Genomic DNA, 27576 nt, shown 5'->3' with positions numbered 1-27576 from the left:
GGAGAGTAAAATGTTATCCTAGTGTTTTCTGATAACAGTTTTATGTCTTCTCTTCTTTTGCATTGCAGAGAGACTAGCATGTTTGTCTTATGCAGAAAAAGCAGAAAGGCATTAGTAGTAGACAGCAGTATATACCACATTGCAAGATTAAGTACCAAATTACCAATATACCATGCTTTATTTTGCCTCTCCTGGATTAACAGAACTGTTGGTAAAACAAAACGTTGGACAGTTTATCTGCATTTTCCATTTAGTGTTTTCTTAAGCAACAAATATGCACAGTATAGCAAAGCTTACTTGCAGTTCCAAAGATCTAACAAAGATCTCTCTCTTACACCCCTGATTGGAACACCTTGATTAATTTTTTTCAGTAGACAGTAAAATCTTGTGAGAGTGATGCAACCCACCACTTAGATTTCATCAAAGTATATTCTAAGAAAAATTGAGCTAAGTATGCTTCCTATCTTAATGGGGTGCGTGCATTATAGGAGTACCACACAGCTACTCCCATGTAATAAATAAAATAAAATAAAATAATAATTTTATTTATACCCTGCCAATCTGGGCAGCCTCCAGCACATATAAAAACATAATAAAATGTCAAACAGTAAAAGCTGTATGCTAGTTGTTCTTATTATAAAGTGTTTTACAGCATGATGGTGTTGCAATTACTATTCATATTAAGGATGGTCCTATTTATCTGATAAATATATATGGTTTATTACATGCCATATTTTAGATCACATTCAGTATAATAATTGCTGTTACTTTATTAACAGTTACTTTATTAACTATGTATGTCTACTCAAAAGTAGTTCAGTGGGACTTCCTCTTACACAAGTGTGGATAGGATTTCAGCCTTAAAAATACTTTTCTTCGGATTTGCCCCTTAATTTATTTATAGAATATCTATACTGCTAATTCATTAAAAATCAGTGCAGTTCACAAGAACTGTAAATAAATTCTTACAATGAAAACCAAAGAACGAAGTTAAAATAAGAAATCAGGTAAGTAACTATTGTGGTAAATATTCAGGTAAATATTATTCAGATGGTCATTTCCAGTCAGTGCCTAGCACTAACAGGATAAGCCTTCCTAGTATGTGCCTGTTAACAGAAATTGGGAAAGGACATATATAATGGAAGTGGTGGCTACATATGATGACCTTGAACTAAAGACTTGCTTCCTGGGTGCTTTAAAACTAAGCTTTATCTCATCGGGCATCGTCTATGGCACATAAACCGTGCCTGTTTCCCTTTCGCTTTTTTCACCGATTCCTATTCGATTCCACCCTTCTTGCCCCGCACATGGAGCTCCTACGATATGCAATCGGAAACCTCAAATTCCCTCTGCCAACCTCTATGAGGCTATCTCGGCAATAACAAACCGCCACCCCCCCTCCCCCGCCGCTTCGGTTGGCTCGGACGGCTGCATGTAAATAGAGCAGCGTGCGCGCATTGGTTCGCTTTCGTTCGGAGGGCGGGGGCTGAGGAGGGAGGGGAGCGCGTCGAGGAGAGATATAGGAGCGCCAACTGCCGCTCGCCTCAAAGCACGAAAAGGTTTGAGCGCAGGGGGAGGGTGCGGGCTGGCGGGTGGTGGCGGTGGGCAGCCGCGAGGCAGCCGGGGCTCTTCGGTGCGCGTCTTCGCGACAAGGCAGCGGCCATGCTGTGCTATGTGACCAGGCCGGACGCGGTGGTGATGGAGGTGGAGGTAGAGGCCAAGGCCAACGGCGAAGACTGCCTCGACCAGGTGAAGAGCCGCGCGCGTTCGCTCTCTCTCGCTCTCCCCCCCCCCCTTCCCGCAAACCCGCCGTTGATTCATGAATGGTCGTTGAAGGAGCTCGCGACCCACGAGCCGCGACGGGGCTGCTCTCGCGCGCTCTCTGCTTCGGCTCGAGATTATCCGAACAAGAGCCGCCGCCTTTTCTCGTGCTCGGTGGGACTGGACACAGAGCAGCTGGGGATCGGGATGGGGGGATGCAGGCAAGGGGAGGGGGATGCAACGGCCTCGGAGCTGCGGAGCCTGCAGCGACGCTGCTGCTCTGACTGCCTCCCACGCGTTGCTTACTGAGCTGCGGCTCTCCCCCCCCCCCGCATCCCACATCCTGAAATCTCCCCCTTTTACTAGCATTAGCCACGTGGCACTTTGCAGGGGCGATGGCAGGTGACTTGACTGCCCCCCCTAAATGTATCGCCCCTGCATGGGGAATACTGTGCTTGGCAAGGCATGTGGACTAATCGTTATATTTGTTGCGGCAGGCAACTGAACCCTGCAAGGCTCTAGTTTTCGTTGGCACCACGTGGTGTAAATGTACATGGCACATGTGAGCGTGGGATTGATTGAACCGTCTGCTTTCAACCTGTGCATGGAGAAGTTCAGGGTTTTATGCAGTGGCCCAGCTGCGCCCATTGTTTATGCTCATTTAACCCAGAACGTTCACCCAACTGTACATGTTTTTGGCAGGAGACCCAAGTCTTTGGATTTGGTGTTTACAACATGGTGAATGTTCTTGCACAGATGGATCATTCTTTCTACAAGCTTTAGGTATGAGGTGTTGGTTCTGGCACCCTAAGAGCAATCTGATTTAGCTTGTCATTTTGTAGTATATGCTTGTTTAGCAGCTCCACCAGTATCAAGTGGCATATTGTTTTGTGGACTTCCTGAAGTTTGTTAAACAACGTCTTGCCACACTACTTCTTGATGATTCTTGTACTAACTTTTATGATGCTCCAATTTTTAATCATAGGTTTGTAGACGACTGGGCATTATAGAAGTTGATTACTTCGGACTCCAGTTCACAGGCAGCAAAGGAGAGAATTTGTGGCTGAATTTGCGAAATAGAATATCCCAGCAGATGGATGGTCTGCCTCCTTACAGACTGAAACTACGTGTCAAGTTCTTTGTGGAGCCCCATCTTATATTGCAAGAACAGACAAGGTAAGAAAGAACTCCCAGTGAGACCTGTTCATACTTTATTTTCAATATATGCAACTCTCCAGTAGAAGTTTAGAATGTGACTTGAATGTGTCTGTAGAACTGAATCTGAAGCTAAGGTCTTATTGTAAAATAGTCTTTGTTATGGGGAATAAAACATACCATGGCAGTGTATGTTCATATATAGGCCTGGGTAGTACCTCCTGTAATTACAGGAGCCTTTCTACAAGTGGAAGTAACACAAAGTGTTTGCCCGATAGTAACCTCTTAGCAGTGTTATTGCAGGTCGTTTTAAAATGTTCATAGCAGGAAACTGTTCCACCCAGTGTTTCAGTTTACAGCGCTGTGATATCATATTACAGTAATGTTTCAAACAAGTTTAGGCCCTGCTTCAAACCACAAAGAGAAAACAGCTGGTTTCTCCCTTTAGGAAATATGTAGCTATCTTGAGCTTACACTTGAACTCAAACACTGACAAAAATCGTGTAATTACACTTTTAAAATGTACCTGGAAGACTCCACCTTTATTCCCTATGGGGCTTATTTAGGTAGCCTTCATGGTAAAATTTCACCCAGCCATATAATTCTTAAGATGAAATGTTTCAGTAGCATGGTGAGATTTTATTAAAATACATTTTCTTGTAGAAAAATGCTCACTTCCAAACTGTAGCCTGCTATAAATGGTTGCAGATAATCACAACTCTTCCATGAATGCATTTATGCTGTTCTCATGCAATGTACATAATGTTATTCTATTGTAACAATGAGTAAACTATTTGTTAGGCAGGCAACTTGCGAATCTGGATGCTGCTAGGTTCATGGGATGGCAGGGCTGCTAATATTTTATGGACTAAAATACTTCTGAAATAATCTGTACAGCTTTTTAATATTCAGGCTGCATCTTCTTTTCTTAAGTGCACAGACCTCCTGTGTTGTGTATCATGTTTTCAAAAGCTTTCATTGCATGTGATGGAACAATATTTCTTACATGAATTACTTTGGTTAATATTTTACTTTTAAGAAAACAATGCTGTGCATTATAACTTGGGGATATTTTTCATACTGCTACAGTTACTGTGCAAAATCTGGCTTACAGCTGTCTGGGACTTTAAACCTTAACACTCACACATTTTTTGTGCTAGACTTGCAAAGTGAAGACCAGGAGTTCCATCCTGTCATATGTTAATATAGCAACAATTTTCTGAACTGCTTTGAAAGGCTATGAATTTGGCAAGTTCCAAAGAATGAGAGTACCAGTGTGGGGGGGGAACCCATTCTCTTTGTCGTCATCCTCCAGGCTTAAGAGATTCAATGTTGACGTCTCATCCTCACTTAGTCTGTGCCATTGAAAAAGAATAGGCATCAGTTTGAGAGCACTAACAGGATCAGTTCCCTTGTATTTGCATATTGTTTGTGTAGAAAACAGTGTACTGAGATTAGGTTATTTTGAAGTATCAACCATTGTGTGAATATGTCTTTGTAAATGGAAGTTTTGTATATGTGTAAGAGATATGTGAGAGCTGGCTATTATAAATTTCAAGAGTTCAACCCTAGAGCACTCTCCACATAAATTTGAATTAGATTGGATTTTGAAGACGTAATGGTCTGTTTTGATTTGACTTGACCCGTGAAACTGCTTTTAATAGGCTTGAGAACATGACATTAAGTGTGAAACTGTGATTGCTGTCCTGCTGTTTTACTTTAATAGGTGGAATGATTCTTCAAACCTAGATTTCCACAGTAGCAAATCATTGTTATTACATTTGCCCATATTCTACTATAGTAATTTATAACCAGGAAAAGAAGCCCAAATAGTGTCAGCTGAAATTTCATGGTCTTAAATATGAACACCTTTATTCCAAGTCCATGTGCTAAGTTGAAATGCTTCAGGATACATAGTTCCTGGTACCTGAATATTGTAAAAAGTGGGGGATGGGGAGAAGAAACAAAAAAAACTTTAATTAAGATGCTCCTGTAATTACTTTAACTTTTAAAAGGAATTGTGCCAGGGTGTTGTGAAGCCAGCTATATAATTGGGAATTGTTTTGAGTTTGGATTTATTCCAGGGAATTCAGGGAAGCTTCATGGAGCTGCCTGGTAGTTTGTTTTTAGGTAAAAACAGGATAGTAATTGAGAAATCCAAGGTTCAGAAATGAGTTGCAATGAGAACGTTGAGTCTCAAAACTTATTCCGGGTGTGGCTGTGTTTTACTCGCTAACAGTGAAGGCAGCAGTGAAGGATGTGTGGCGGCTGCTCTAGAGAAGCAACAACAATGTAACTGTAGGTCATTGACTGAAAGTAACCCTTGTTAATAGCTGCCAGGCTGTTCTATGGAATCGGTGACTGCTGCATTGGAAGAAAGCCGAGTTTCTGGGGAAATTTGACTCCTGATTGGTCTGAAATGGTTGCTTCAGGGAAGAAAGTTCTGCTTTTGTGGTCGAGGCTTTTTGTGAAGAAGTAACAAGTCTAAACTTTTGTCTACTTTTGGAATAGTAAGCATTGTTGACGTTGAGTAAATATGTGAAACTTCTTATATTAAATTTTATCCTTTAAAACTTCTTGTTAAAGTTCAGTAGCAATACATTTAGAATACTGGAATAAAGTAACTTGTATTTTGTTGTGAGTGGTCAGAAATTAAACAGCTACTATAATTAAGGACATGACAAAACCATTAATTCCATTTTACTTTCTAACATCTAGTGTATTAGCTTTTTAGTTAAGAACTAAAGTTCAGTTTGATCTCCGAAGAGATAAAATCAGAATTCTGGCCATTCTAGTGAGCTATTTAAATTTGTTTCAAACAGCTTGCTGCATTAAAACTGGCTTATTGAATTTGCATGTACAGTACAGTTCACACTTGTACTTTGCAGTCTAAATATATTTTGTCTAGGTAAGTGTTCTGTTTTGCCCAAGTGCAATTAAATCTTGTGGTGGTTGCTGAAAAAAGTGTTGAATCCATATAACTACATGAAGCATAGCTGAACAAGCTTTCCCTTCCCTTATCAATCAACAATGATGAACAAGGCTTGGGAATCTTGCCTCCTCTACCATTGTACAATATGACAGTAATAATAGTTTATTACCCGCTTTTCACCCTAAAGTCCCAGAGTGGGTTACAATAATTAAAACACAATGTTAAACACAATTTAACACAATTTACATGGCTAGATACCTGTGAGATTGCCTTAGCCCATATATGCCCACTCAACCATATTGACAGAAATGGCACTGTTATAGGTGGGTGCCACATAGTACCCTTTCCACATTTATAGGAACTCAAATCTTTTAGTGGAAACACCTACACTTTGGAACTCCCTGCCTATTGATGTCAGGCAGGTGCCTTCACTATACTCCTTTTGGTGCCTGCTAAAACATTTTTGTTTAGACAAGTTTGCCCTAATGTTTAGAAAATGTTTGTGAGTTTTAATCTGTTTTTAGACTATTGTTAGTTTAGCTTTTTGAAAGTGTTAAAATGGTGAGGCTGATTCTTTTTATTGGCAGTTTTATTGTTTTATCTTTTTGTAAACTTCTTTGAGGTTGTTGCTTTCTTTACAATTAAGCAGTATATAAATTTTAGGAAGTAAATAAAAGGTATTTTGTTATAAACCACAGTACCCTCCACCTGCTCAGATTCTTGTACATTGCTGTTGGCATCCATGTGTCTCAAGAGACAATGGAAGTGTGCCTTCAAACAGCTGTGTTAGCACCAAAGTGACCTTCCCAGGGTGCAAGCCTGGGCAGTGTGTATGGAGGGTCCTGGGCTGCGCAGACGACAGGACCCCTCCCTTGGCCTCGCTGATGTGATCCAGATGAAAGCAGAGCAAAATCTGTGGCACCAGCATGGCTGCAGGAGTTGCCAAAAGGAGGCATAGAAGGTGCCATCGGCTTCTGTTTCCCCCCATGAAGCTGAGGCATTCTGCTCAAACACTGGCTTATTGCCTCAGTGCACTACTAAATGTGCGTGGGGGGGGGGAGCAGTTGGCAATCCTGCCACCCCATTCCATTCTACTCGAAATGGAGTGGTCGCTGGGGTAAGGTTCAGGGGGAGGTTCAAGGGGGAAAGAAGGCTCTTTCAGATTCTGATCCATGTATTTTAAACTTAAAAATGGGTTTTCTATTTTACTGGCAAACTAATAAAAACCTAGCATTATTGACAAGAGTTATTTGCACAGAAGCTGGCACCTATCTTGTACTATAACTCCCTCGCAGATTGGTGTGCGATTGTCATACCTGTCGTCCCATGAGTTATAACAAATATTGGCCAGAATATTCAGTTATGATTTTAAAAGAAATTATAAAAAAATCTTAATTCTGCAACAGATCATTCCAATAGAAAGTCCTCACCACCATCTTCCACTTCTGAACTAGAAGGAGGGCAAGATCTGATTCACAATACACTTATATATTAGTAGGTGCAACAGTATTTCCAATTTGATATGTGAGACAACTAACGGTCCAGATACTTAACAGAATATTATAGCCTCATAACCAGCGCTCGAAACACCCCATTATTTTAAGCACGTTTTGTGAAAGGGAATTCCATTAATGCGAGCAGTTTCTGAGCTCTGGGCGCAGCACTGAGCCTAAGATTTCAGATTAAAACTGCCACTGCTGGAAGAAAAGGGGGACCTTTTTTCTGCCTCCCCACTTCCAGCCATTCTCTGAAGACTGGAGAAGAGACCCTCATAAAAATATTGGGGTGGGCAGGGGAAGTATGGCTTTTTTGCAGTCTTCAGATGAGGACTAGACCATGTAAAATTGAACATAAGATTTCAGCTGCAGTTCATTCATTTTCAGCTTTGTATTCTTGTTACAAAAAAAGCTCACCTAGACACTCCATTGTGGCACCCACAACCTAGGTTTAAGGTGTCATTTAGTTCCTAGCTTTTATATCTGTTTCTAACACTGCTCATGACAGATTTCTTATTCCCCTCAGCCCCATTTACACTATACATTTAAAGTAGTATATCACTTTAAACTGGCATGGCTTCCCCCAGTGAATCCTGGGAACTAAAGTTTGTTAAGAGTTTTGAGAGATGTTAGGAGACTAATACCCCTTTCATAGCACAGTCTCCTGGGAAAAGGATTTGCCAGTTAAACCACTCTGGGAATTTTATCTCTGGGAAGGGAATAGGGATCTCCTAACTAGTCTCACTACAGTTTACAGGATTATTTGGGGAGGCCATGATATTGCTTTGGGGAAGTGGTATGATACTGCTTTAAGTGTATAGCGCAGAAGGGACCTCCTTAATATCTGAGAAACACTCAGTACAGACAAGCCAACCTCTGCCAGCTTATGTGTGTTCGGTATGTGTTGAACTGGCAATGCAGCTGTGATGGTAGCAGTTCAAATCTGTGCCTTTCTTTACCTTAAAGCCTTCAATTTGTTATGCTCTTAAAATCATTGATCTTCAGAGGAGGTATCCTCAACAATTCATGGTGGGTTTTAGTGTGCCTCATGATTGTAAGTTGCCATCATCCTTCAGTAATATGCGAAGTCACATGTGAAGGGCCTTTCCCCTGACTAAACTCCTGTTCCTTCCTAGAAATAAACTTAGAATAGATGTTGTTCTGTTCACTTCGACTAAAACTTCATCTTTAATACTGTCTTTCTATTTCAGTGTCTCAAGATAATAATAATAATAAATTTTATTTATATCCCGCCCTCCCCAGCCGAAGCTGGGCTCAGGGCGGCTAACAACAATCAAAATAATCCAACATTCTAAAAACATTCATTATAAAATTAATTAAAATCAAATTAAAATCAAATTGATGGCAACCATTAAGCAAAAGATGAATCAGACTTCCAATTTATTCTATATCACTGAGGTATTCTGTAATTTATTTTCCAATTTTTACAGATAGGGAAATCAGAACAATATCTTGTGAATTTTAAAAGAAGGAGCAGACTTATTTCTGTCACATATTTTACTAAATATGACTTAATACTTTTTTAATTAATTTCCTTTTAGGCACATGTTTTTCTTGCATATAGAGGAGGATCTTCTGGCTGGTAATCTTCAGTGTTCTTCTGAACATGCAATTGAACTTAGTGCACTACTTGCCCAGTTGAAGTTTGGTGATTATAATCAAAATACTGCCAAATATCATTATGAAGAGTTCTGTGCAAAGGAGCTTACCACTACTGTTTTGGACAGGTAAGAGGGTTTGTTTCCTAGGAACATTACCATGGCTGAAATAATTGTTCAGATGCATATCATTGGCAAAACCACTGCAGTTGCAAACCACACATTTTTATTTGCAGGATTTATGCTAACACAGTCATATCTAAGATTTCTTCATTTTCTGTAGTACTCATGATATTTAAGGATTTTAATTTTGAAGCTATATGTTACCTGTGTATTACCATAATATATTTTCCTGATTCTTAGACTGATTAAATAAAATATTTTTTTTAAAGCCAGGTCTCAATAGGAGAATTTGAAAATGTTTGCATCTCCTATTGAACTGAGTAAAGATTTAGAATTGTTTAAGTGTGGTGAGATTGTTCCTCAATTAGTGTTTGAGTTTTTTAAAGCATGAAGCCACATTCATAGTTCAACAAATTTTGTAATCTCGTTTTTCTCAAAAGGCACCTAATCTTACCAACAACTGTTTAATGTGTTACCATGTAAAACCTTAATTCTGAATATTACGTAATACCATACTTAGTTACATTTCAATAAGGACAAAAAATATACTTAACAATGTATCATTAAAAATAAATCTATAAAATTCATAACATTTGAGATCTTCTTGATAAAAGCCAGTATTTAAATCTTGTAAATCATTAAAAGTTACAAAATGTTCATGAAGTTGATTGAATATGTCTTTAAACACTGTACCTTGCTTATTCATGTCTGAATGCTTAACCTATTCTCAACTTTTTGTTACCTACAGTATTACTGCAAAGCATAAGGAACTTGAAGGCCTTACCCAAGCTTCAGCAGAGTATCAAGTTTTACAGATTGTGTCAACACTGGAGAACTATGGGGTGGAATGGCATTCTGTTAGAGACAGTGAAGGGCAGAAACTTTTTATTGGAATTGGTCCTGAGGGTATTGCCATGTGTAAAGATGACTTCACTCCCATCAACAGGTAATAAATGCCTACTAAACTCCATTAAAAGGTTCAAAAGAGTTGTGGAATACACATCTGTTGTGATTCAACCATTGTTACCTGTTGTTCTCTATGATTCACACTCAACTTCACATGGGTGCACTTCTCCAATGGGACTTCCCCTTCGCCAACCCCACACCTCCAAACCTCTTCCACTGGAAGCACTACACAAGGGGCTTTGCAAGCCCTGTGCTTGGGAAGTGCTGAGCACAGAGCTTGCAAAGTCCCCTGGGAAGTGCTTCCCAAGTGCCCCAGCAGTCAGGTGATCCTCAGCCATTTGGGTCTTTACAAGCAGCCGATTAATAGTGCATGCAAAGCCCCGTTCATCCAGGCACTGACTTTACCTGCTCTTAACTCATGTCATATATGGGCAGATGGGCATCTCAAGGGCCGAATGGCAAGGGCTGCCATGCCTAATTATGTCCATGGGCTGGAGATCCCCCACCCCCGTGCGCTATACATTAAGCTGTCGAAATAGTTGTAGGTGGCTTTGTTTCTTTCCGGTAGTGCATGATGTGGAACCAGATTACTTAAGAGATTGCCTTGACGCATATATCATTACCTAACAATTGCATTCCTCCAAATGGGCATTGTTAAGGATTCGTTATGCTCCAGAGGTCTGCCTGACATCAACTAGAAACCAGACCTTTAGTGTTGTGACTCCAGCTTTGTGGAAACAGCAGCTAGCATTTTTGCTTTCAGATGACTGTTGAAAACTTAACTTTTTAAGTGGGCTTTCTCTGAAGAGTAACGAACCATTTTACATTTTATACTACACAGGATCTTGTAATTTAATGTTTTAAAGACCTTTTTATACTTGTGCATTTATATTTTTATATTATTTACGTTGCTCTCTTCATAATCTAGCTTTACGCTTTGGAAACACTTGTTATGTAGGTTATATATTATTAAATAAATAAATAAATTTAAAGAGCTATATTGTTCTAGCTTAGTATTAACCTTAAATGTACCCTGCCAAACTATAGCTGGCCTGTAGTTGTTCCTCAGAGTCCTTTTAGGCTCTCAGTACAGGACTTGTTCTTTAACATACTTGCCTTCCTTATAGGATTGCATACCCAGTTGTTCAGATGGCAACGCAGTCTGGAAAGAATGTGTACTTGACTGTCACAAAGGAATCTGGCAATAGCATAGTTCACCTTTTCAAGATGGTCAGCACCAGAGCAGCTAGTGGACTGTACAGAGCGATAACAGAAACACATGCATTTTACAGGTTTGTATTTCTAGAAAACAAATCCAGCTTCAAATGCATCAAATATTTCCTGCATAAGTGCTTAAGTTTCTCTTTTTAGTTGATATAACAATGGCGTAAACTTTAATATTTGTGAAATAAAAGGTTTCATTTTATTCTGCTGCCTCCTGAGCGGATTTAATTTTGTTGGTTAGGAATATTCTTTTATATCTGAAGTGGGAAGAAGTGCTTGAAGAAACCGCTTGTATGAACACAAGATAAAGTTAACACTTCCTAAACATACCATTAAATAAATTTCTCATGCAACTCTGGTTTATCAAACTTGTAACAACCCATTTCAAACTATTCTCTTTTAGGGAATGGAAATATTCAAATTAAGAATGCCGTTTTGTTTTTAGAATAGTCTTCCATGTTCTCATTGCAATTACAGTATTAGAATTATTTGAATAAACAGAGCCTGTTATTTCACCTTTGTGTTCAGTTTGACTGAGTTATACTTTGTTTTTTCCCCCACTCTGATAGGTGTGACACTGTTACTAGTGCTGTTATGATGCAGTACAGTCGAGACTTAAAGGGCCATTTAGCATCCTTGTTCCTGAATGAGAATATTAATCTCGGCAAAAAGTATGTGTTTGATATTAAGCGGACATCTAAGGAAGCTTATGATCATGCAAGGCGAGCCCTTTACAATGCTGGCATTGTGGATCTTGTTTCGAGAAGCGACCAGAGCCCACCCAGTTCTCCCCTTAAGTCTTCAGAAAGCAGTATGAACTGTGATAGCTGTGAAGGTCTCAACTGCCAGCAGATGAAAGCTCTTCAAGAAAAGTTACGGAAGCTTAAAGAATCCCTACTATGTATGGTATGCTGTGAAGAAGAAATAAATTCAACATTTTGTCCATGTGGTCACACCGTGTGCTGTGAGTCATGTGCTGCACAATTACAGGTAATTATTAAGTTAATTACAACAACATTGAATCGCATATTAAATTATTGGTCTGATTTTTACATTACATGAAAGCATAGTATAAAACAACTGTGGCTTAATGTGAGTGAGCAGTGGGCTGATACATAATACTCTAATCATGTTTCTCCTCCCTTGCTGCTGCTGCATTATTTTTATCAGATTTATATACCGCCTTTCATCTCAGTATCACAGGGTAGATTAGAGTATAAAAACACAAAAATACATAGTGAAAGCAAACAAAGCAATAGCCTTTCCCCTGTGCGTGCACCCACCCACCCACTTTTTAAAAAGTCATAGATTGTTTAATGAGCCAAAGGCCTGGGAGAAGAGGAACATTTTTGCCTGATGCCTAAAGATATGTAGTGAAGGTGCTAGGAGAGCATTCCACAAACAGAGCCACTGCAGAAAAGGACAATTCTCTCTCCCTCCCTCCTTTTAAAAAAAATATATTGAAACTTTTCAGCATATGATACAATAAAAAAATTAATCTAAAGAAAAGAAGAAAATACCAAGTCCTCTTTCAGAGAGAAATCTTAAACCTTGTGTCACATAAAAGTGGACGGACCCTCCCATCTCTCACCTGGGAACTTTTTCTTCCAGCTTCCCACCCTGCGAGATCTTCCATTCCTTGCCTCTAATACAGTTTTTGGCTTTCCATCCATCACCTTCCTGTTCATTCCCTCATTAAGCCAGAGTATAGGACCTTAGAAAAACAAATCCAAATGCAAAAGAAAAGGCCCATTCTCATGTTGCCACCCTCTGTACCTCATGATGAGGGCACATAAAGAAGGGCCTCAATACGGTGATCGCAAAGGAACAAGCCAGAGCTTGACTTGTGATTTCCAAACTTGGGCTTCTGGCCAAATAAGCCGTAAGTGGTAAGCCAAAAACAAACACTGGCAAGCCCAAGTTTGGACCTCACAGCAAGCCATTCTCTGGCTTGTCATATTCGTAGCATGGTGTCACAGCAGTAGTGAACCAGAATGCAGTTCATAAGCCTTACTTGGCTTTAAGCTATGCTATAATGTGATGTGACAACTGAGTCATTACCTTTCCAAGTATTTTGCTGTTCTCCATACTTAAAACAAATTCTCAAACCGGTTGACAAAATAGACATAGAAGGGAACATCGGTTCATAGCATTTAATAGCTGTGTATAGCCTTAGACTCTCTGGCATACTCTTGAGAGAAGATGGAGATATTCCTTAGTAGTAGTTTAAATACCCTGTCAAATGCCTAATTTGACCTACCAGGTAAGTAACACAGATTTTGGTGAAATTGCTGAAAATATTAGGCATAAGCTTGAAATTCTTTGGAACCTCACATTTGTCAACATTTTGTGGCATCTTGAAATTAAACAGTACTACTTACATGGAGATCATATGATTTCTACTTTAGATTCTGGAGCATATATGTTCTAGTTATGAACACATTCGTATAAATCTGCTAAGGCTTGCTTTTGGGACAAGTATTTTTAAAACTTAAATATATATCAGCAGAAAAACTGAATGTTAGAACCTTCAGGCTATGTGAACTGATAAACCCTTATATTAGACACAAAGTTGTTAGCAACAGTGAATAAATGCTCCAACTTTTGTTTTTTCCTTCTAGTCATGTCCAGTTTGCAGATCTCGAGTAGAGCACGTCCAGCATGTGTATTTGCCTACCCACACCAGCCTGCTTAATCTGACCGTAATCTGACCTCCATGTTATCACTGGAAGATGTACACTATACAAGCTTCTAAACTATCTTGTACTTCCAAAATACTGCACTAATGTTTTCTCCGACTCCATTGATGGTGAAGGTGAGCAGTCACTTCAGCATCTGCCAGCAATTATAGTCAAAACGACCGCAACAAAACTATGGGGGGAGGGAGGGGAGAATAGGGAACGATCTCTGTTTAGAGAATTTGTTTTATGGGTATACTGTGAATGACTTGTAGACAACCTCATGTCACATGAAGCAACATTTATTTATAAAATGGCAATATACAAAAAAAAAACATCTGAGAGGAGGAAAGATGAAAAGTTACTCCGTAGTATCCAGCAAGGGCAACACTGCCTGTTTTTGCAATTATAAATATTGTTTTTAAAGTTACTTTATTTAGCATGATCACTCCATTTATCTTTTAGGAAAACTAGTTTTTTAATATATCTACATCTGTTATTTCACAGTAACTTAGTTTCTGCTTTTAGTCTCACTGAAGAAACTATTTTTAAATCTTTGTATTTAAGAACCTAAGATTGCAAAGCTTTAAGCAAATAGTTGTATTTGTTTCATCAAAAATAGGTAACTTGCAAAATTTACTATAAAGATTTGAGTAAATTTGGCAGCCTGTTGGGCACCTCCTGAGAAGAAAATGCTGAAATACTTACATTAAAAAAAGTAACTTTGAACATCTGTGAAACATTTTTCTCTTGCAAGAGTCAGTTGTTTCTCTTGTACTTGTTTCTGTTTATCTGCCTTGTGTTGGGAGAAATAGTAACTTTGAACATCTGTGAAACATTTTTCTCTTGCAAGAGTCAGTTGTTTCTCTTGTACTTGTTTCTGTTTATCTGCCTTGTGTTGGGAGAAATGTATTCTCAAACAGTATAATATTAATATGGTTTTCTAAAATGCAGCTGTGTTAAATTATTCTTTCTTAAAACCGTCTTACCTTCTACCACAAACCCTGTCCCTGGGCATTTTGGAATTTGGTCAGCTAGTGAATGCTCCAAAATATTGAAAACTAGATGACCATGTTTGGGTGCAATACTAGCTAAAAAGAAAGCTAGAAAAGTCACTTTACTGAGACTTTCTGAATATACTTTTCATATTGCCTTAATGTAGCAGTAATGTGTGTATGCATTTGTTTCTTTGCACAGACATTTTGTCAAAATATTAAAGCTCTACTTTTTTATGGCACATTAGCGTATAAACCTTACTCCAAAAGGTATTTATTTTTTCACTTTGTAAAAAGTTTTCTTTCCACAAGAAGCAAGAACTCCTATTATGGTAGACAACTTGTCTTTTTTATATATTCAGGTTAATAAAGGACTTTTTTATATACAGAATTTTGCAGTACTTCTTCATTTGCATGCCTTACATACTAATGCTAACTACAAGCAAGATCAAGACACCAGCAGACACATCCTGGTTACCTCCATCCTTGTGCAGCCTCTCACAGGGCAGGGGGTGGGGAGAGCTGCAGACAGTGGGCATTTCCTCAAGCTGAAGTTTATTGTGGAAGGGATTTATTTCTGATTATTTAATTAGATTTTTACATACATTCACGTGTGACACAATGACAAAACCTAACCATACTACATAGCTTTTAAGGTTAAACATTATGTTTAATTACACTGACACTATGCTTCCTTACATTCATTTTGTCAATATTTCTCCAGTTTAGATATTTCTATAATAGCCTTCCCGTGGTCAGGAGTCAGTGTACAACATATTAACATGTATCAATACATATTTCTAAAGCCAATGAAACATCAATACAAAGTAAACGGCATAAAAAGAACAAAAGTGTGCGTATGATTGCACTTTAAAAGGACAAATTCATGAAGTATCTGTAGCTATTGTTCAAGCATGGTAGTAAGATCCTGGAAACTTTTTCCTATCCCCATTTTATTCTCTACATTCACACCACACTATTGCTTGATGCAGGTGAAGCTTGCATAAAATAAGGAGCAGGCTTCTGTCTTCATTTGATGTTAATATGAGATAATCACATGCATGACTCGATCCAAATGTCATTGGTTTACAGCTCCCTCCCAGCTAGTCGCTCTTTGCTCTTGGACAGTGGAAAAGCCTTGGAGGATCCAAAAGAAGGTGCTTTCAACCGGTTAACTTCATCTACCTGTAACTGCCAGCAATTGAGGGTGTAAAATAGAATAAAAGAGGATGGGATGGGCATTAACAACTAGAGAACTGGATTTTGTAAGCTGCTTTAGGTGAATCAGCCATGGTGGAGCTAGGCTTTGTGGGTAGATTCTGAATTATAAATTACATAGGCTGTTTTAATGGCAAAATGAATCAGGTTTGACAATGATGTTTACCTTAGAAAGTAGCTGGTCTTTCAGCAAATGTTTAAAAACACCCAATAAAAGCGAACTAGTCTTTAGGATAAAAGGAAACTTAAATGCACTCAATGCATATTTTCCATACTGAGCACAATCTAGTTGATAACCTATTGATAATGTTTAGTTTTGCCCCCTTGCCCTGCAGTGTGATTCCATCAACTAAGTCAAAGTAAAGTATATGGTAGATAAAGTGTAAAGGTTAAGCTAAATGCAAACTTTATTCAGGAGCTTGGAGTATTTGATAAAGACAGTTTAACCTTTTGTGCAAGTCTTCCTAAGGCACAGACAGAACACAAATATACAACCACAGGACCAGTTACATTTTTATTTTTATTTTTTGCATTTTACCCAATTTCAAAGCATGGGACAAATGGTATCTGTAAGATATTAGGAATAGCGAATCTCTGATCTATTCAGGTTTCAAAGAAAGTGGGTGAGAAATGGCAGGTGTTAACAGCAGTTAAAATGTTGTAGCTAATAGAATTATATACACTGTTCTATTTGCCAGCCATTAATAGCTCTCTGAATTTTGGGAATAATTTCAACCTCCAGTCACAGCACTTGACCAAGCCTTTGGTTAGATGGAAAATTAACTAGTTTTAACTTGTGAAGTTCCATCGATGGAGGGGAGTCTGTGCAGTGCATGCTCTTTGGTGCTAATAAAGCTACACTTGGAAAGAGAAGGTAGCAATGTCATGGTGAAGCCTACCAAAAATTTAGGAGGCGTTGTTTGGTTGTTGCAGTGTTACAAAACAGGAAGCGCACAATACTGCATCCACATACGCAAGTTAGATATGTTCAAATAGAAATAGGAACTCAGTGCTAACTTTTGGAAGAATGATACTCAAATAGGGGAAGGGTAAATTCATCCTATCACATACTGACAATGCTAGCAATGTTTTTCATGACTTTCTTATTCACAGAAATCACAATGGCAGCAGCTCTTAGGAGGCAAAGTACCGATAACTAGGTGAGGTAAAAGTTTACTGCACCATCCTGGCAACACATGTAACTCAATGTGTGGTGGTGTTGTTTTCAAAAACAACAACCCACAGGCATTCTATGATAACTAATTTAAGAAAAGACTCATGACTTGGAAATTCAGCCAAGTACCTAACAGCATGGAAATGATAAGTAAAAGTTCCTTCCTGTACTGCTTACATGGCACAGAGTCTAAAATACTGCATTCTTGTATAACGTAGATACCATATGCACCTAGACTTTCCCTTGGTCTTTGAGCCTGATTGCTTTCCTCTGCAGCTAAGGACAATATTGAAACTGAGGCGAACACTAGGTCAATGTTTAACAAGAGATTTGGTTATAAATTACGGACTTTTAACTCTGACAACCAAGTTATTTCAAAGCTTATCTTAAGTGATGCAGCATGTTTAACCAAAAGTTAAATGGCAAAGCAATGGTGCAGGCATTATCAGAACATCAGGCTTGCTCCATGCTGGCTGTAAATAGCTGGTGCATGTTTCTAAGTTCAGGACTCTCCATCTCCTTTCTCTTGGTAACTTGCGAGCTCATGATATAAACACTTGTTCTGATTTCCTGCTGCTTCCAGTCTTGAGTCCTTTTTAACCATTTGCACCTCTCAACTTTTCCAAATATTACCTACTACTGCTAATTCGTGCTATTCTATCCAACCCCAAAGGAAGTAGTTAAGAAAGCCAGTGGTCAGGGCATAGCTGGCTACCTACAGCCCAAGTGGTCAAAAGCTTCAGTGTTGCTTCCAACTTGAAAAGGGAAAAGTACTGGGACAAGAAAGAATGCAAGGAGCATAACTTGCAAGTAAACATCACATAAGAGACTGTAGGACTTTGATGTTGTTTATATGGTACATAAATGAAAGTGGCCTTTAACTTAACAGCTTTGGGTACTTTGATCCAGGAATTTACCCTGTAACCTTGTATAATTTATTAAACCAATATTACAGATAAAAATTGAGCAGATAGTAGAATATATGAATAACGCATGTAGCCATTTTTAGGGGAGAAATTGCTGTTTCCCTAATTTACAGTAATTCTACAGGAAACTTTACAAATCTTTAATTCTCTGTGAAGCAGACGATATTTTGCATTTTCCACATTTTGTGTCCTGTACTTTGTGCTGCGACAATTACTTTGAATTACTGCAGTTGGCAAGGGCTATTGTTCTGAGGTTAGTACATTGTGGCTTTTGAGCAAATTGTTCTTCTTTTTAAAGGGGTATTGATCTAAAAATAGATTCTATTGTCTGCTGAGCTCTATTGAGTAGGCATAGCAAAGGTACATGTAACAACACTGCACCAAGCATTTGCACCAAGAACGGGGAATCTGTGGCCTTCCATATGTTGCTGGACTACAACTCCCATCAGCTCTTAACTGTTGGCCATGTTGGCTGGGGTTTATAGGAGTTAAGAGCCCAATCGTATCTGCTGTACCACAGATTCTCCACAGATGTTGTGCAAGTTCAAGCACTAGAAGTCATAAAGAGCCATCTGGGACTGGATAAAAGGGAAGTACAGGACCTGTGGAGTTAGAACCAGGCTACAGGAAGCTGACAAGTTTTTGCTGATACAGTATTAAGAGCCACTTGCAGCCATCTATAGATTATGTTACTGAGAGATTAAAACTGTTCCCAACAAATTCTTCTTTGCACATAATCCATGTTAAAAATACATATAACTTAATGCACACTGGACTGTATTTTCCACTACAGCAATACTCTTCAACTTTGGATCCCAGCTGTTGTAAACTTCATCTCCCCTTATCCCCAGCCAATTTAGTCTTACAACCCAAGGCTGAAGAACACTGCACTGTGTAGAAACTGAAGTGGAAGGATATGGGAGTCGCTGCTGTTATGCTCCAGTGCCAATCTCTCTGCATCTGGCACAGAAGCAGGAGGAAGGGATGATGCAGAAGTGACTCATACATCATCTGTCTATGCTTTGTCCCTCATGCCAAAGCGGAACTTGTGTTTCTCCATGATGATGAAGAGATGTAGGGGAGAGCCCGAGTTCTGCATTTCTGCACAGTGTATGCAAAATAGTAAGCATAAGGCTTATTCTGAGTTGCAGTTAGAAAGCAACTAAACGAAAAATTATGTATACTAAATTCTTCATTAAAAGCAAATGAAGTTCCCTTTAGAAATGCATACTTCTCTTACTAGGTTCTAGGCTAATTTCCTGATCTGAAACTGCTCTTAATAAAGTTTTGTGCACCTAAAACTAGTTGGTGGTATGGAAGGCAGGTCATTTCTCTCTTTGCTGTTTGAAATTCTTTATTCTAAGTTGGTGTAGTTCAGCCTTTGTCAGTTGGGTGCTATCCATGTGTTCTCAATCCTGGCTTGGTCTGACGGCAATTGTATTCCAAACTTTCTGGGGGGCACGAGGTTATTGAAAGCTGTTGTAGTTTAACATCATGACCCAATGAAGAGTTTGGCAACTAAGCTCATATACGCCTCTGCTGGCATTTTATTTGCCAATACGTTATCGAGCCTTGAAAAGTATTTAATAACTGACATTCAGCATACTTCATTATATTAGCAAGGTGTAGGCACTTAGGTGTGTGGTTCATGCTTTGGAAATGTTGAGATTGATATAAGCTGCTTGGTATGCCATAAGGTTATCAATAGAATGGTTAAGGAGATAAGGACAGCAAAAGGAAGTACTTTTCCACACAAACACACATATGCACACATACTTAAATGATGGAATTTGCTGCTGTAAGATATAGTGATGGCCAGCAGCTTAGGTGGGCTAAAATGAGACTAGACAAATTCATGGAAGATAAAAACTATCAACAGCTACCAGTCTTGATGGCTATATGCTACCTCCTAGATCTTTCTTGAATACCAGTTGCTAGGGAACAACAATGGGAGAGTGCTATTGTCCTCATGACCTGCTTGTGGGCTTTCTGTAAATACCAGTTTGACTACTGTGAAACACAGGATGCTGAACTAGATAGCCCTCTGGTCTGATGTAGCAGGGCAGCTCTTACTAGTTACCATGGAGGAAGCTGGGGGCCTGTTTAGTGTTGCATTAAAAAAGAAAAGCAATGCAAAGCACCTCTTTTTTCTGAGAGATCTGTTTTCAATAACCATACCTTTTTGTAGTGCTTTGGAAAACTCGCTCAGCCAGTTGAATGACAGAGTTTAATGAATATATTAGTGGGGGATAAATGCATTCATATGGCTGGCTTACTGCACCCAGAAATACATCTCCAGAATCAATTCGGAAACATGAAGGCATTACTGGGATGAGTGGGACCACTGTCCCCGCTTCTGCCAACCTAGCAGTTCGAAAGCACACCAGTGCAAGTAGATAAATACGTAGGTACCACTGCAGTGGGAAGGTGAATGGCGTTTCCGTGTGCTCTGGCTTCCGTCATGGTGTTCTGTTGCACCAGAAGCGGCTTAGTCATGCTGGCCACATGACCCGGAAAGCTGTGGACAAATGCCGGCTCCCTCGGCCTGAAGTGAGATGAGCGTCGCACTCCACAGTCACCTTTGACTGGACTTAACTATCCAGGGGTCCTTGAACTTGACCCTTTCAGAAGCTGGAAAATATAAATAATGGCCCAGTAATTGTGAACAGTGAAGATATGTGATTAAAATGCTCAGCATGTTCATTCTGGGTCAGTGGTAAAATTACTTGTGAAAGATGTCCTAAGTTTAAAGTTATTGCATTTCCCGCAGCTCACGCTTCATAACTCCTCTTCTGCCCATTGCAGCTTGACATACCTCTATTGCAAAGGCAGCTCCTATGCATGGGCAAACCTGGAGAGCTTGGCCACTTTACCCATCATGCTTAGATTTTTCCAGGTCTAGGCAAGTGGATCCTGGTGCAAAAGTGATTCACAGTTATTGGTACAAACGTTCCGCGCTCTTTCCTGTTGCAGTGGTGGTGCAGAGGTTCACATACTTCTGTGAGAAAATAGGATTACAATGGTACCTCGGGTTACAGACACCTCGGGTTACAGACACTTCAGGTTACAGACTCCCCTAACCCGGAAGTAGTATCTTGGGTTAAGAACTTTACCTCAGGATGAGAACAGAAATTGCGTGGGGGCGGCACGGCGGCAGCAGCAGGCCGCATTAGCTAAAGTGGTACCTCAGGTTAAGAACAGTTTCAGGTTAAGAACGGACCTCCAGAACGAATTATGTTCGTAACCAGAGGTCCCACTGTATTATTCTCTCCATGTCACAACATTCTGGTCAAGCAGAAGTAGTTTAGTCTAGCTTTCCCTCAAAAGATGCTAGCTTTCTGTATGGAGGGAGTTAGGGCGGAACATTTAAAATACAACCCCCTATCAGTGAAGTGGCAAAGTGACAGAAGTGCTGAATCATGTGCTTTTTATTCCTAGAGAAGTTAGACTGGCTCCCTCCTTATTGTCCTGCTGCCAGGTGAAGACTTTCTCATTCCAACAGGCTTTTGGGAACTAATGTGCTGGTGCTGTGATGTTTTCATTGTAATTATCTGTATGTTTTATTAGATAGCTTTAATTCTATTAATGCTCAATTGTTTTAATGATCCCCCTACTATGTTTTTGCTGTTTCTATTTTATCGGTAAGCTGCCTTTAGACCTTTTCAAGGAAAAAGGCAGGATATAAATAAATTATAATAATAATATTCTAAACATGTAAATTAGTCCCCAATCTGCATTTTTCCAGTAATTACAATTAATATGCAAGCAAACCACACAGGTTGTTGTTTTTTATTTAAAAAAACACCATACGCTAGGTTCATCCTGAGCTAGTCATACGGCACCATGCATATAATTTTCATACGTTTGGTAAACCTTACTTGGCAAAACCTATTTTATGTGACAGCAAATCAAATATTGTTTTGATATATCCAGGCAATTTACAACTGAAACATTGGCAGGGGAGCTCAGAGAAAGCACTCTCTCTAAAAAAAAAAAAAAATGTAGTTGAAATAATTGAGCATTTCAAGTTTGTCTGGTTTTCAAGGGTTGTGTTTTTTTTGGTTTAGTTTTTTAAGAAGAAGTTGTTTGGTACACTATTTTTTCTGTTTGTTCTTTTGGAATGAAAGGACTTGGCTATACAGTGGTATCTCAGGTTATGAACTTAATTTGTTCTGGAGATCCGTTCTTAACCTGAAACGGTTCTTAACCTGAGGTACCACTTTAGCTAATGGGGCCTCCCGCTGCTCCCATGCCATCACCGCACAATTTCTGTTCTCATCCTGGGGCAAAGTTATTAACCCAAGGTACTACTTCCGGGCTGGCGGAGTTTGTAACCCAAAGTGTTTATAACCTGAGGTGTTTGTAACCCAAGGTACAGCTGTAAACAAATCGTTTTAAGGGTGTTTTAGGTGCAATATACAATGTGACACTAGATGGCAATGGTGAGCCTTATGGAAAATTTAATGTATTTTTAAAAACGCTTAAAAAAAAAAAGCATTTTCAGAACACTTTTTATATGTGTGTAGATTGCACCATATAGTTATTTTCCCTCTTTCAGAAGTGGAACATCTGGTTGCATGGCAAGCAAGTTCTGTAATGTTGCTAAAAGCAAAGAAGTATTCACAGGAACAAAAAAGTATTATTAGCCATGCCCACGCTTAGATTAATTGTTAGGTAGTTCTTATCTATGATACAACTCTAGAACTGACAATTATTGTCCTTGACACCACCTACAGAAGGGTGGGTGTGTTTATCTGTTATATAGTCCATGAAGCTTTGATCATTTTGTGTTCTAAAAAACAGGCTTTAAAAAAGTCTTTTACCACACAGATTCCGTCCTTCTTCGTGAGTCCTTGAAATATTATAATTTGGAACCCTGCTCATGCTTTGGTTTTGAAAGCCTAAAACAATGGAACAATCTTTGTCCAATTGAAAAATGGAAGGAAATATTAGATCTCAGTGGAGATCTCCTTTCAGTGGGATTTTAGCTAAGGTTTGGTTAGTTAGGGGACTTGTTCCACTGCCATGTCATCTGGCTCCAGGTTAGGCAATCCTTGGTCCTGCCATGTCACCAGATTTTGCTCTGCAGAATATTGGATTCCTCTAAGTCAGAGATAGCAAACCTGGTGCCTGTCAGACTCCAACTCCTTTCATCCCTGACCACCCGCCATGCTGGGTGGAGCTGATGGGATTTGGAGTCCAACAACAACTGGAAGACATAGCGTTGCCTACCTCTTCTCTAAACCTTGACTTCTTTGTTCTCTTGGCCTTCAGTTTTATCTTTACATGCCTGCTCAGTTTATTTATTTTATTGTTTATTTTATTTAAGGGATGTATAACCCAACTTTCCCATAAGCCGCAAAACAGATGATATTACAATACGATAAAGATTGTAAAAACAATATTAAAGCAGACGATTGAAAGGCAATGATCAGCCACTAAATAAAAATAGCACCCAACTCAAGCTGAAAAGATGAGTTGTTGTTATAGAAGACACCATCTGCTATTAAAAGCTTGGGAGAACAGGACCAACTGGCACCAAACAAATAATAAGGAAGGTGGAAAGTGAACTTGCCTGGGGAGGGGCCAACACAGTTTGGGCACTGCCTCAGAAAGATGTCTCTCTCCAATAGCTAGCTGCCTGCAGGAGAAGGGTCTCTAAATAAATTCTTAATTGACCGAAAATAAGGACAGATAGCTCTCCCTGTGTGGTTGGGCTCTCATGATGCAGCTAGTATCACCATCAGGGATGATGGAAGAGAATATTGCCCATTTGGCACGGCCTGTTTTGTTTTATGATTCTAACATGGAGACCTAGCTCCAGAGGGGCGAGCGAGTGTACAATCTGCCTATGTAGGTGATCTTTCTCTTGCCGAAGCCTCAGCGTTTATTTCCTGTGCAATTACATCTTTTCAATTGCTTTTAGACAAGTGTCAGCTCCTGCCTATTGCTCCTGTTCCCTGCACAGTCAATCTTGGAGCTCCTGTTGTGAAAGTAAGAACCTAGGTTTCAAGTTTATGGGGAACATCATGAGATTGCCACAGTAGGGTTCATTTTTCCAAACCCCTCTCTCTTTTTTAGAAGAAATGGCAAGTGAGTTTTTAACTTTGGGGCAGCGGCGGATTTGGGCACCCCCTCCCTCAGTCTTCACACTGCCTTTCCAAAGACGGATAAGGAGGCACCCAACTTTGAGAAGGAGAGGCGAGGCTCTGGCAAGGTCCTAGACCTCTCCCATTTCCTTCCCTAAGCCGGGAAAGCACTAACTAAGCTTCCCCTGTTTGGGCACTCCTCTTCTATTTATCGACATCACATACATTCCTCCTGCCAGTAGCTCATGTGTTCTATTTCAAACTCTGCTTCACAGAACTGCATTAAGACCTTTAGAGGCCCTAAGCACTGAAAAGATTATGGTGGCCCCCATATGTAATATATAATAAATAACAGAAAGAAAGAAGAGGAGTGTGTTATGGATTGTAAGAAAGCCTAACAAAGTTCTGATTTTAACATGATAGCTACTTTGATGCTTAAAGAAAAATAATAATCAAATGTTAAATTCTTTAAACATACCCCCCCAAAAGTGCCCCTGCTTTGCTTGTGCCCGAAACACATGCTTCATTTGCCTATTGAATAATCCAGCACTGCTGTTTGGAATCTGCTCTGGCTGCTGTACTGTCTAAATTACAGGCTCCGATTCCTTCTCAACATGCAGATATGTAAAAAGAACACAAACACTGCAAAGGCGGCTGCTGTGAAAATGGGAGAGCGAAATACTACCCTGTCTGTCTCTCTATGTAGGCTGAATTCAGTAAAAACGGAGAAGTTTACAAAAAGCAGTGTCTGTCTTGTTTGTTCTTAGCTTGTTTTAATTTACCGTATGCCTCTTTGTACATGCAGGAGTTTTCTGTTCAGTCTCTGAGGGAAAAAAGCACGAGGTTTACATTCTGCCTTGTGTCTGTGGAACATTAACGTAAGTGTTTGCATTTTAATGAGGTGTTATGAGGGATGGAATTATAATGGCGTCAAGTTAATTATCTTTGTTTTTCACCAGGAGGGAAAGTGGGGTGGTTTTTTTAAAAAATAATGTTTTTAATGTAAATGGTTTTTGAAATGACTGAATTTTTTTAATGGTGTTGTACATTGCCCTGGGCTCTGAACTGAAAGGAAGGGCAGCGTAAAAATAAAATTATTATTCTTAATAATGATGAGGATTTATAGATTTTGCTTTTGATTATGTTTTTTTAAAAAAATAATAATAATTTTATTACATATATATCACAACTTTCTTCCAATGAGCTCAAGGCCATGTATGTGTTTCTCCCTCCATTTTAACCTAACAGCTGCCCTGTGAGGTTTTCTATACTGAGAGCCAGCCAGAGGATGAGTGAACATGCATTTTTCTAATCCAAATGGCCCAGCATTCAAACAACTGTAAAGGCTTCTAAGAACCATATTCACAGTGCTTTTTTCTGGAGGGTACACAGAGGTACGCATACCCCTAAACATTTTGTGAATCTAAGTTTGACCTCATTGAGGGGCAGTACTTCAATATGAGTAGGAAAATGAGAGTATCCCTGTGGCGTTTGCCCGTTCCTTTGAAAATGTCTGTACAGGGGGAGAGAAAGAGTTAATAGGTAGATCAATAGAAAAGCCGGAGGCGGAGCTTACCTGTTTATAAAAGGGCTTAGCCCCAGGTTTGGGTTGTGGGTAGTTGGTTAGTTGGTTGGGAAAGGCAGTTGGGAAAGCAGTTGGCAGACAGTTGGAAATAGAGAGACAGTTAGTGCAGTTGGTTCTTGTGTGAGGGGAGGTAGAAGAGTTAGAGACAGGATAAAATAAGACTAAAAAAGTAAAGAGTAACAACGTTTTGAATGCAGTTAAAGCATTGGAATGAGATAGGTTTTAGGTTATGTTATGCCTTTAAATAGGTTATGCTATATTCTGGATTATGTTATGTTTTATAGATTATGTCTGAATAGGATGAGAGTGTTGGAGATACGTGTAAATGTGTATGTGAACCCGGTCTTTGGGGGGGTGTTTGATTTTCGTTGTTGTGTATACTGTGTATATACGGACAATGACAATAAATTTATCTTATCTATCTTATCTTATCTTATCTTATCTTATCTTATTGGTGTTTGCAATAAACTACACTCTTCTTTGTTAACTTAAGAACATGACTGAGGAGGACCAGGGGAGGACCTGGTTGGTGGCAGCGGATTAGTGGTGTATGGGTCAATAGTCCGTGAGACAACAGGGGGCTCCGTACGAACACCACAACCCCTAAACATTTTTTTTAAAGAAAAAAAGCACTGCGTATTCATATTCCATCGAAATGAAGGATCCCAGAACACTGGTCAGTTAAACATCAGTTGGGATCAAAAGAACTTCTTAAGTCACCAAGGGACTGATGTGTTAATATTATAGGCTGCTGTTAAAATTATAGGGCAGGCTGGTATTTCCATTATGTGGGTAACTTCTTGCAGGTTTTACTGTTTTGTTTTATATTTTGTATATCTGTTGTAAGTTGCCTTGAGTCTTTTTTTTTTAAAAAAAAAACACACCTAACAATTGGTGGTGGTGATCACTGTTATTTTTCTACAAAAAGAGGTACTGGAACTCACTATGAACACTTCACTTGTTCTCTTATAATGGCAATGGAGCCCACCTGAAAAGTGCCAGAACTGAGTTCCGGCTGGAAAAAAGCCCTGATGGTGATATGACATGAGGAACATAGAAGAACAATTTTATCCTCCTATGCTAAGGGTACTATGCTAATAGGCCCTTTAGTATACAGCAGGGCAGTGCTTTTTTTTCTAAAAAAATTATGTTTAGGGGTACTCTCATTTTCCTACTCATATGAAATTCTACTCTCAATGAGGCCAAACTTAGATTTACAAAATGTTTAGGGGTATGCATATCCCTGCATCCCCACAGAGAAAAGCACTGTAGCAGGGTTTTGTTTTGTTTTGTTGCTCCACTTTGATCTGTAGACAAAGCTGGTGTCACATGACCTTCCACCTCAAGTTTTCTTAATCACCTCTTTCCCTGGCATATGGGCTGGTACTTATAAGAAGAGGCACTCTAGTTTCTAGCAAATGTCATCACCGCCTCCACCCCACGCACAAATTAATATTTCAGCTTAGCACTGCACTCCTTAAGAGTTCAGTCACCTTATGGAGAGAGTGGCTTGACTTCTGATCAAAACCATAAAGGAACTGTCAGTACAGGGCTGGCTTGGGACATTTGGCCGCTAGAGGCAAATCAGAAAATGGCCCCCCTCCTCAACTGTGCACGCACCGCGCACCTGCTGCCGCACACATTCCCACCACAGTAGGTGCGCAGTGGCGGAGGCAGGGGCATAGCATAGGGAGG

The 27576-nt window shown here is 39.5% G+C and overlaps 1 protein-coding gene and 1 long non-coding RNA gene across 5 annotated transcripts; one reads left to right on the top strand and one right to left on the bottom strand.

Annotated features, from left to right (window-relative positions):
* Positions 1–1477: 1477 nt before the first annotated feature.
* MYLIP (myosin regulatory light chain interacting protein) lies at positions 1478–15280 on the top strand. 4 transcript variants are annotated; one of them, XR_014550614.1, is made up of 8 exons: positions 1478–1749; positions 2747–2937; positions 8907–9092; positions 9835–10032; positions 11120–11284; positions 11786–12206; positions 13838–14612; positions 14710–15280. XR_014550614.1 is itself a non-coding variant. In XM_083623967.1 (7 exons), the coding sequence occupies exons 1-7, from the start codon at positions 1663–1665 to the stop codon at positions 13925–13927; spliced, it is 1338 nt and encodes a 445-aa protein (XP_083480093.1). In that variant the 5' UTR covers positions 1495–1662; the 3' UTR covers positions 13928–14708. The 4 variants fall into 4 exon arrangements, 2 of the variants coding, with proteins under 2 accessions (XP_083480093.1, XP_083480094.1); XR_014550615.1 differs by lacking the exon at positions 1478–1749 and adding an exon at positions 1953–2544; XM_083623967.1 differs by lacking the exon at positions 14710–15280 and having other exon boundaries at positions 1495–1749; positions 13838–14708.
* LOC310767198 lies at positions 13952–26076 on the bottom strand. Its single transcript, XR_014550716.1, has 3 exons — positions 25873–26076; positions 14787–20838; positions 13952–14690 (listed from the first exon to the last, which is right to left on the bottom strand). It is a non-coding gene; the product is annotated as an uncharacterized lncRNA (long non-coding RNA).
* Between the last annotated feature and the right edge of the window lie 1500 nt (positions 26077–27576).

Source organism: Podarcis filfolensis (assembly GCF_964270895.1).
Source record: "Podarcis filfolensis genome assembly, chromosome: 7".
In the NCBI taxonomy this organism is placed as follows: domain Eukaryota; kingdom Metazoa; phylum Chordata; class Lepidosauria; order Squamata; family Lacertidae; genus Podarcis; species Podarcis filfolensis.
The sequence above is the reverse complement of the archived record's forward strand: the minus strand, read 5'-3'. Positions and strand labels throughout refer to the sequence as shown.

Excerpts from the sequence above, each read along its gene's own strand:
- MYLIP (XM_083623967.1), top strand. The coding sequence starts at position 1,663 with ATGCTGTGCTATGTGACCAGGCCGGACGCGGTGGTGATGGAGGTGGAG. Across the intron at positions 1,750-2,746 it reads GCGAAGACTGCCTCGACCAG|GTTTGTAGACGACTGGGCAT; the intron begins GTGAAGAGCCGC and ends TTTTAATCATAG. Across the intron at positions 11,285-11,785 it reads GAAACACATGCATTTTACAG|GTGTGACACTGTTACTAGTG; the intron begins GTTTGTATTTCT and ends CCACTCTGATAG.